The sequence below is a fragment of the Dreissena polymorpha genome, chromosome 14 (assembly GCF_020536995.1).
Source record: "Dreissena polymorpha isolate Duluth1 chromosome 14, UMN_Dpol_1.0, whole genome shotgun sequence".
NCBI lineage: Eukaryota > Metazoa > Mollusca > Bivalvia > Myida > Dreissenidae > Dreissena > Dreissena polymorpha.
In genome coordinates this window covers 67136204-67146942 of record NC_068368.1, presented here as the reverse complement: position 1 = coordinate 67146942, position 10739 = coordinate 67136204, and the positions used below count along the sequence as shown (strand labels likewise).

The window sequence follows — 10739 nt, the reverse complement described above, 5'->3', positions numbered from 1 at the left end:
GTAAACAAACTTATTAAACATATAGTTCAATAAAAAAAAATCATAGTTAAGAAGAACATGTGTCAAAAATGCGAAATAAGCCAGATATTTAATTCTGAAATCGAAAATGTCTGTACAGTCGAATTCGCCAGCATGTATATCATGCATGTACGATGTGAATCTAAATTTAGTTTAACGGTTCATTTAAAATTGCTGCAACGATATCTATTTATACGACACACGAACACTAACCCCGATCCTAATAAAAAGACGAATGCTTCGGTAACTGTAGGGAAATATGTACGAAAATTTTCGTCATAATCGGCTCGGGGCGCTTATTTGTCTTTGCTGCATTTTATGAAATTCGTCTTCAATGTGTAATTTTTCTTGCCTATTTTGTGTTATTGTAACATTTTTTTTATCAATATATTACAATTTAACACATTTAAAAATCGTATAGTCTCGCTTTAAATAATGAGACACATAAACCTCATATACTCCCGTTTTCATCCATAAGATCATCATATCAAATGTTCACGTTAGAAAATAAGTTGTCTTCATGTTATGACTAAGTTATGTGCACATATGTAATACTTGGGAAAACATGTTTAGCTATTACTAATTGTTGCCCTGATCGATAATGTACATAATTCAACAAGTTGAACACAAATGAACTGCACAATTAAAATAGTGTTGTTGTAATTACAGACATTGTATTGGATGCTCATGATTTTCCATGGCTGTTTTTTACTTAATAAAGAAGAGAAACTCCAGCTTCCGAAGCAGTATTGAATTCTTATTATAAACAATTAGTTGGTCCTTTATTTAATGCAAGTGACCGATTCCCCAAACATTACAAAACAGCACAATACAAAACAACATAAACACATATAAGAATAAAGCTGGGATCACCGCCTCGGAACGGTCAATGCAAAACATTGGGGGTTTAAACCGGTTTTAGATCGCTCAACTTCACACTTTGCCCAGCAATATGCATGGTACAATTAAGTGTAAATAAAATTTAACATCATATCATTGTAACTCAATGCTTTTGTTGACGTTGACCAAAATAGCCATATGACGGAAAGACCTAAACAAAATAACTACAATATTTTTACAAACAGAACACAACATGCGATACTATGAAATATGAATGAAATGCATGACTCAATTATTGCACTTATACACACACATTTCATAATAGTTATACAATAATACAAAATGTTCAATAACAAAACAGTTTTACTAATCACAAGGTTGGAATAAAGGGCGACCACAAGAGTGGACTTAAGACCAGACGGTGTTAGAAAATGCAAGTGTTGCTAGTAAGTTCATAATCAAATAAAACAGTTCTGTTGAATGACCAATAAGAATATTGCATCGGATTATTTCTTCAGAATGATTCGAAATAACAACTTTTGTATTAGCCCTCATGGGTTAACGCACACTGGAATTCCCACGAACAGTACATGTATGTTATATAAAACGGGAGAAAATAAGTTGGCATGATCTACATGAAAACCGAGGGACCCGTATGCCCTATATCTAGTTATTCTGACCAGAGTTGTGAACTTGTGAACATCAAGATGATAATTATGATTAATTTCTGACATTTTCTACTTTTACAATAATTGGCACGATTTGTTTGATAACCTCCTCTACTGCTAAGTTGTGAGAAATGTAATTCCTGTCATTAAATAACATAATTTTTTTTAAGAAACCTGCTAATAGCTATTCGTTTGTTGTTATCCTTAAAAAAATCTGTCAGGAAGCAATCAATTTCTGTTTAACGTAAACGCTGTTAAACGTAAACGCTACTCAATCTAAATCAGTCTTTTTAACAGAGAAAATTCAAATATGACGTCAACTATGTTATGTTTGTATTCTTGATGTACTAATAAAATATAATCATTTGAACCTAAATAAAACTTTGTATTATTATCCCGGAGAGAATAAACAACAATAAGATATGTCCCCAATAAAGTTATTTGTATTAATTGAATGCCATAATTTTGTGATTTACGGACGAGAATCATCTTCTGTTTTCGAGGATATAATGAAAGTTATATTTGTAAGGATGATATAATATGTTTCGAATCAGTTTCCGTATAATTGCCGAGGACCATCTAATCATATATGATGGTTACATCTAAAACATGCATTATACAGAGATTTCACTGAAACGGTTCACGTCCATATTTAATGTTTAAGGTAAATTATAAACGACACTCATAAATCATACACCCTAACGTTCACATCTGCTACGTTCAATCTCATTACACTTAGTGATTCGGTAGACATTGTACACGTTCTACGGAAGATCGTTGAAGACTTTGGAGAAAAATCGCTCACATAACCTCAACACTAGCAAATCGTTATAAGGCGAGTTTCAATGGGTAACAAGTAATACGGGTTTAAACGAATAGAATGTAAACCAACAAATCCTGTGTATCATTTATTTTTATTTTTGAAAGTAAGACATTTTTGATATTGTATACATCGTCTGTTTATAACCAAATAATATTGCATAATGATCTAGTTGATCTACCAAGACTCACAATCCACTACACCACTAGTACACCACACATTACTAATGTAGGTCGGTTCACTACTTTTTTATAACTTGTTGCATTATTAATAAAGAATAATATAAACAGTACAAAGAATATTATTAAAATGGTATGCAAAAGAAAGAACAAACTAAGACAATGCATGCCTTCTTGACCTGTCACTTGTTCTATAGAATGGGTTAACTGGACATATTCAATGAGTAAATTCTCCGTATTCAAACAGCTTTTTCAGCCAGTTAAGTATGTGTATTCGACACATCTGGTTTGTCACCCATAGCATTGGAATCAAGATTTGTATATGTATGTAACGTATCCGGTATTATGGCAGCAGCGTTAGTTGCCAAGGCTGAATATGTATGAGAGATATCCGACTGATTGTCCAGGTAACTGTAGTCTGACGTCCTCGTTTGAAGTCCGTCTGCTAGAGCTGCATTATCAACATAATAGTTATACAAAAACCATTGATTCAAAAATCATAAATAATTATATAATAATCAGATTCGTCAGGTTTTTCCTGTGATTGCTTTTGGGACGATTATTAGAATGCATCAATATAATATAGCATAATGGTAATGACAGTGACAAAAAATACTTATAACCATGTTTCCTTACAAGATAGCATACCTTAATGGCACAAGTATGGATAAAACATAGGTTTGATTTGGCTCCAGCAGCTGGAGTTTCACTTCTTTATATTATATTGTACTGCAATAAGTGTGCTATGATTAAACACATTTTAATTAGTTTCAAATTGAAACGATTTTACCTTTTTTACAATAGTCTTATTATTTGCTAAATAACATTTCAGCAACATTTGTAAACTACCTATGGCTGTGTCAGGAGCCGCTCTTCCATCAAATACGCTATTTTCGTACACATTCCCTGGAGATTCTCTATCTTTCGGTCGCCTAAGTAGATTTAAAAAATACAAGATTATTATTTAATGCTGATGAATAAAATAATCCGAGATTTGTTATTGTTAATTTCTTAAAATTGTATGAAATAACAGCATATGATGACAAAACGAATCTAGAATGCAGTTTATAGTAAGGTTGGGATGACGGTTATTTGCACCTCTTCAGCAAAAGTAACATGAAGTCTTTTCAATCAGTTGCGTATTGTACACTTTTAATATACCCCGGATCGATAGCGAAAAAGGTGACAGCAATTACGTAGCTAAGAAGTAAAACAAAATACAAGTTATTTGTTTAAAGATTGTTACAAACATGGAATATATAGTGTGTTTGACAACGTACCGCTTCGACTCATGTAGATAAGTTCTAACTAATTATCATCTGTATTTGTGGAATAAAACATTCCGCACACCAGAAGTACCAAGCGTTTACAGTTTAATGGTACATGAATTACCTTATTTTAAGAACGACCACAATAACCACGATGAGTATGATCAGTACCACGCCCCCTGCTGCTGCACCGGCAATGATGGCTACAGGTGGATCACTCGTGTTGTTGTCTTTACTGCTTGCATTTGCTATCATATCTGCATAGTATCAAAACTTTAAGGAGGTGCTGACTTTTTTCTCACACAACACTTTTAATAAGCGACTAACACATTATATATATGAATCGCGCCATGAGAAAACCAGCACAAATGACAAAATTTTCGATTTTTACTTTTTTCATTTTCGTTATCTACGTTCTTTTCCGGTTTCATATATGTATCAAATGTCATGCTTTTCCAACTATAACCTAAACAAATTTACATTTACGTTAACCCGTGTGAGTCTAAAGTGAGCGTCATTGCGTCGTTATTTTGACGCCGCGTCATATTTCATTTTATTTTCGAACTCACTTCGTTCATATTTTATTTGGAAAAGCCCGTTATCAATATTTAAAATTTTAATCCTGTTGTTTTTGATAAGGATGACGTAAATGTGTTACTGTTTGATTATGTCATATAATGTGTTAATATTAATTTATGATTTTTCTTCAAGAAAATAAATAACGCAGTTTGTTGGATAATTTAAATGAAATCGGAATGTTGATATATTTTTGTTATGCAAACAAACGTACAGAATCCATAATAAATTAACAATAACTAGTTAAATCAACCCTTAGCACAGTTAGACTTTGTAAAAACATGCAAGGTTCGTACATTAATCTTAATTGAGTTTTACCTTTACCGACATGCGGGTGTTTCTTAATATAACATTCAATGCATATATATGCTAAAGCTCCATTGGCAATGTGTAACCCATCGATAATATACCAATACTATGATATGAACTATAACAATAATTCGTGTTATTACCACATTTATTCCCTTCGAATCCTTTTACACAGCCACCGATACAATTTCCATCTACATCGCACACAGCAGCTGTGTTGTCTGCAGATCTTAAACACATTCCAGGACATCTTAGATCGCAGAGAAGACCAGAGTAATCGTAAATGCAACCACTGATACACGCACCACTGTCTTGCAAACATTCGTTGTTGTTACAGTTTGAACTGCATGACACATTGCAAGAATTACCGTAGAATGTATAGTTTATACATTTGTGGCATGCTCCTGAATGTTTGTCGCATGTTAAGTTGTCGCACGTTTTGGGACATTTCTGGTCGCATATTTGACCATAGTGACCTCTCATGCATCGTGTGCAAGACGTGCGGTTCATGCACGTGTCACACTGATAAGGACACGTATCTTGACATTGACCGTTGTATTGATCGCATTTTGTTAAACATTGCAAAGGGCATTTATATTCGCATTGTTCTCCATAATATCCTGATATACATCCGTTGCATTTCTCAAGCGAACTGTCACATGCTTCACACTTGGCAGGACATGAAAGGCAATTACCGGTTGAGATATGACATGTTCCATTACACTCAGGTTTACAGTGCAACTGACAAAGATTGCCGTATTTTCCAGGTTGGCATGCTGAGCAAGGAAATTCATCATGTTTACATTCTAAGCATCCACTGTAACAATTATATTGGCATGTTTCGCCAAAGTATCCTGGTTTACATTGGCATGACCTATTACCTTTATCACATGTATCAATGCAATGATTCGAACATTTCCCCGTACAATATAAGTTATAATATCCATCAATGCAAGAGCACTTTCCATCGAAATCGCACGTGTCGTTTATACATCCAAGGCCGTTAAGGCCACATTGATTAGCACACGTTAAACCATATTTACCGGGCTTGCACGAAGTACATGCAGATGAGTCTGTACACGTTAAACAGTCCGTGTATGTACAAGGAGCACATATTTGATTGTTGGTCGGAAAGTATCCATTAGCACAGCTAGTGCATTTGTTGTTTGTATCACATGTGCCACATGACTCTGAACAAGGCTGCGCTATAAAAATATAAAATAGACATTAAACATCACTGTTTATACACAATATGCTGTAAACCATCGACATGTGTTTTTACATAGATACAACGTAATTAATGTCGTTCGTTTATTACAATTGGTAACAAACAATTATAAGCATTGTACCGATTTTTATAACCTAATGATAGTATGTGTAATGCCGTGTAATATATGATGCTAAATGAACAATAATATTAAAAAACTATCACAACAAACAGTATGTCAGTACCGTCAGACACAATATTCCTCATTGAGATTAACACAAACACAAGATATATCTTCCGCCATTGTTCGTCTCTAGAATTTCGAACACAACACAGCACGCTCTTTTTAAACATTGTTATATAGTTTACCAAATTAATACAATGTTAGATGAAACGCATACGGCGTGTACATTGTCGAACCACACCTAACGTCTACTTTATTAATGTATTTCTATAACTCATGCGAATAAAAGCATGTTATAAACCATTTTGTCAGTTCAACCTAAACAAGTTTTAAACGCACCAACTAAATATGTGAATAGATTTCAATAGAGCATACAGGTTTATGTCCAAAACGGATATAGAGGGTCGAATACTACACGGAAGTTTAAAACGTACACTTATAACCCATCTGAACTTTTCACATCGATTGATATGCTAGGGCATCTGTTAATTGAAGTTCAGTAATAACACTTATGCCAACAACAAATAACAACTGGCTTTATATTCATAGCACATACAATTGAACATGATAATATACATACCACTTGTCAAAAAAGATCACGAACATGATCGGGTAAATAGATTTATCCTATTACCAGATTACAATCGATAGTATAACAACGATAGTATAAACTTTAGCTTTATACTATCGCTATTTTTAGATCGGATTAGGGGTTTTCTATAAAATGGAGATTCTGTTTATGTCAATAACGGGAAAAAAAATCGTCAAAAAATGCGATATTTGATAATTATTAATGGAAAAAGGAGGAGATAATAGAAAAATAGTATATAATGTGAGTTTTGGATAGAGATCAAGTTTATCATGCTCGGCTCGAAACGTGTTTGCGCAAGCGTAAGCCTCGCATGATAAACTTGATCTTTATCCAGAACTCACATTATATTCTATATATATTGTTGGAATCAAATGATTGTTTGTTGCATTGGCACTCGTTGATCTAACGTAGTACATTTAGAAATCATATGGGACAGAATTGACCAACAAGCGGACAATGTTCCAGTGAGATTGCTTGGCTTCTGGAGCTTATTTGTTTTAAATAATTTAATAATCGAATAATCGAACATAATATTTACGTCGGCTTTGCTATTGATAGTAAAATCGTTCAATTGTATCAGTCGTATTTGGTTCAAATGACGTGTAATGCTGTGTGTGCGTAGGGCCATTTGCTCAACAGAGAAGTACCATCAATAATGTGTCACATGCGTCCTCAGTTTCAAGATAGAGCCATGTTACCAGTTTGTAGGCAAGCGATTGTGTTTTCAAACCTGAACCTGTAAGTTTCATGTATTAAAAACCTTGTTTTCTTTTCAATTAGCATCATCATATCAACATCTTATCACTTAGTTGCATTTGCATTACAATATCGCAGTTTTGGGTCGAAAGCTTTACATAACAATAATACAATTATTCATGGAAAGCATGGTTAAACAAAAAAAAACAGGATACCGTTATATGAAGTTCTATAACTCGTTTCTCGTTTTAAGTCGGAATTCATCAATTTTTAATACAATATACCATTAATAAGATTTAAAAGTAACGTTTGTGTACTTAAGTTTGAACACACTGGTTATCCGTTCAGATCAATTGCCCGTTAGGCCTGTAGATGCGCTTGTTTTCCGTTGCAAAACCAGTATTTGGTTTATCATGGAAAAACAAAATGTTGTTAATGTGCATTATTGTACAGTTTTCTATAAAGGTGTCATATCTAACATTTCCAAAATTCACTAAATGGACCAATGTAACATGCGTATGCGACACTGGAATAAAATGTTTTGTGCCATTTTACAAGATATTTTTACAGTTTTCTGGTGGTCGGCATTTAAATATATTACGAGATTATATATCATTTCCGTCGCTTTTTTGAACACGTATTTTGTCAGGTCATTAAGTTGAATAGAAAAAAATCACTTTACACTAGAGCAAACGGTAAAATAATGTTTCACGCGTGAAACGTACATGTTATATAATTGCCAATATCTACGTTATGTTAACAATAAAAGTAATTAAGGTATCTTCCACGAAGAAATGTTACATGTTAAACTTAAACATATATTAAATTATAAATGATAATAAAAACCACAACCAAAAAAATACAGTTAAACATGTTCCCGAATGGATCATTCACGTATATCGCAGTACTAGTGCAAATGCGTTTCGCGAGCTGCTGCTGTTGATATTGTCCTCATTAATGAAACCCACTTGATATCATCTTTGGCGATTACTTTCCAGTGCTCGCCCATGAGTACAATCTCAAGTGTATTTGCAACATGAGCAATCAGGACAGTTGTGGCTGCATGTCTCAAAGCAAATAGTTTCAAAATATTTAAAGTTGCATACTCAATTCATGCCCAGATAGGTTGGCTGTGAATGTTGTGTTGGTGTACAAACATTTGACACTCAAAGGTACGTGATACATTGCAAGAGGGACAATAACGTGTTTATAGTTTATGTAAAACAGTGTCGATTTTGTAAGTCATCAGTTTTTTGGGCACAAGTGAGTTTACCACAAACATCACATTCGAAGAGTTAAAATTGTGTCTATAAATGCACGGTTTTCTATGCAGAGAACACGTTTTATGTTCATAATATTGTCCTTAAAGACCTGCAAGGCATGCCTTCTATAAATTATAGTATACCAATTTTCACATGGATTAGGACACGAATGATTGCAAGCGCCTCTGTTACAACGGATCTTATTTTTCAAGTTTCTTCTCGAAGCTAACATACATCCAAAAGATATGTAGGAAGCGTTAACTTCAATTAAGCAGATATATTCCGATGGCCAGTTAATTGATTGCAGAATGTGCACCAGGTATGACAGCTATCTGTTTAATATTTATGTATACCAGTAGTAAACGACGTATGTGTATCATTCCCAGATTTTGAAGACCGCAAAGCAAGGATGGTTTGCGCTATGGTATTTACACTATAGTAATACATTCTTAATAAGTACATTTCACTAAAACATTTAATTCTAGTTACACTTTATTCACATGTATGTAATTATATTTATTCACATACTCTACATGGCTTCGATACCGGAAATATAACCTCTTTTCATCATGTGTACCTAGCTTAATGATCATAATTATCTTATGAACTTAATTCCTTATACTAGTTTTTATGGACGGACCACCTGATTACTAGAGGAAAGGATAGAAGGACAGATAAAAGGCACACATACAGTATAGTGTGTATATCAACTTTGATTATATATAAACGTTTATGTACGTATGGAGTAATTACAATACGTTTTCATTTACAGTGACCTGACTTTGACCTCTGGTGAAAAATTATACACCGCGGATGATCCTCATATCGCCCTTTTTATACGTTTATATGTATGATAATAAGAAGGATTCCGATTAATCTATTATATTTGTGCAGTTTTTGCACATGAACAAACAGGCGGACGGATAAATAGAGGAAACAATAGACCTTCAGACCTATACTCCAACATGTACCGTACACACAATCTCATGATACAATCTTGTGAATTTTAATTTTTGAGAGTTTCACAATAACACATTTTGTTATATTCTGAGAAAAAGGGGAAAAATATCGTAAATAGTTTTCAGATTTATGTAAATGTTGACAGCAATTGAAATTTAATTTCATTTTAATTTTCTTCAGACGGACGGGCAAAGAGATATGACGAACGGTAGGCTCAGAAGAATTCAGAATTGGACCAGAACGATTCAATTCGTCCCAACTTATCATAGAGACTTTATATTCAAAAGAGAAACTTTAACAGAGTTATTGTTCACTTTAACGTTTGGCTAATTTGAATGTTTGTATAATTTAGCGATAAACAAAGTTGCAATTCTTAAACTAAACGTTTACAATCTTATTTTTTTAAATATTGAGTCGATTGCAATAATTATTAAAACGATTGATAATTTATTTAATTGCTAAGAAACTCATTCAGCAAAACATTTCATTATCTTTGCAACAAAAACTTAAATTAAAATATACACGCTTACTGATATAATATAACACATCTGTTTTTACCATGTTTATATATGATTCCGCCGTGTGAAACATTAGTGAAATGAAAAAATGTCCTTAAGGCTATTTACGAAATGTTTGTATTTAGGTCAAATTAGGCATAATTGTATAATGCCTGATTAAAGAAATGTGAATTGTGAATGTTAAAATTCAAATGACATGACTTCAAAAAATGGTTTGAAATTTCCAAATCAGATTTTAAATTTATTAAAACAATAATCAAAATTAAATTTTTAAAGCGAGACTATAAGATTTTGTCAAATATTTATGAATTTATATAAAATGTGTAAACATACTTATTAAACATATAGTTCAATATAAATTAAAATTATAGTTAATAAGAACATGTGTCAAAAATGCGAAATAAGCCAGAGATTTAATTCTGAAATCGAAAATATGTACAGTCGAATTCGCCAGCTTGTATATCATGCATGTACGATGTGAATCTAAATTTAGTTTAACGGTTAATTTAAAATTGCTGCAACGATATCTATTCATACGACACACGAACACTAAATCCGATCCTAATAAAAATACAAATGCTTCGGTAACTGTAGGGAAATATGTACGAAATATCTTCGTCACAATCGCCTCGGGCGCTTATT

General features: G+C 33.1%; 1 protein-coding gene across 1 annotated transcript; it reads right to left on the bottom strand.

The window, feature by feature from the left end:
• Window positions 1–2486: 2486 nt before the first annotated feature.
• LOC127858914 (scavenger receptor class F member 2-like) lies at window positions 2487–5848 on the bottom strand. The gene is made up of 4 exons (XM_052396241.1): window positions 4822–5848; window positions 3918–4050; window positions 3375–3457; window positions 2487–2976 (listed from the first exon to the last, which is right to left on the bottom strand). The coding sequence occupies exons 1-4, from the start codon at window positions 5186–5188 to the stop codon at window positions 2786–2788; spliced, it is 774 nt and encodes a 257-aa protein (XP_052252201.1). The 5' UTR covers window positions 5189–5848; the 3' UTR covers window positions 2487–2785.
• Window positions 5849–10739: the final 4891 nt, after the last annotated feature.

Excerpts from the sequence above, each read along its gene's own strand:
- LOC127858914 (XM_052396241.1), bottom strand. The coding sequence starts at position 5,188 with ATGAACCGCACGTCTTGCACACGATGCATGAGAGGTCACTATGGTCAA. Across the intron at positions 4,051-4,821 it reads ATTCGAAGGGAATAAATGTG|ATATGATAGCAAATGCAAGC; the intron begins GTAATAACACGA and ends GATACTATGCAG. Across the intron at positions 3,458-3,917 it reads GTGGTCGTTCTTAAAATAAG|GCGACCGAAAGATAGAGAAT; the intron begins GTAATTCATGTA and ends AAATCTACTTAG.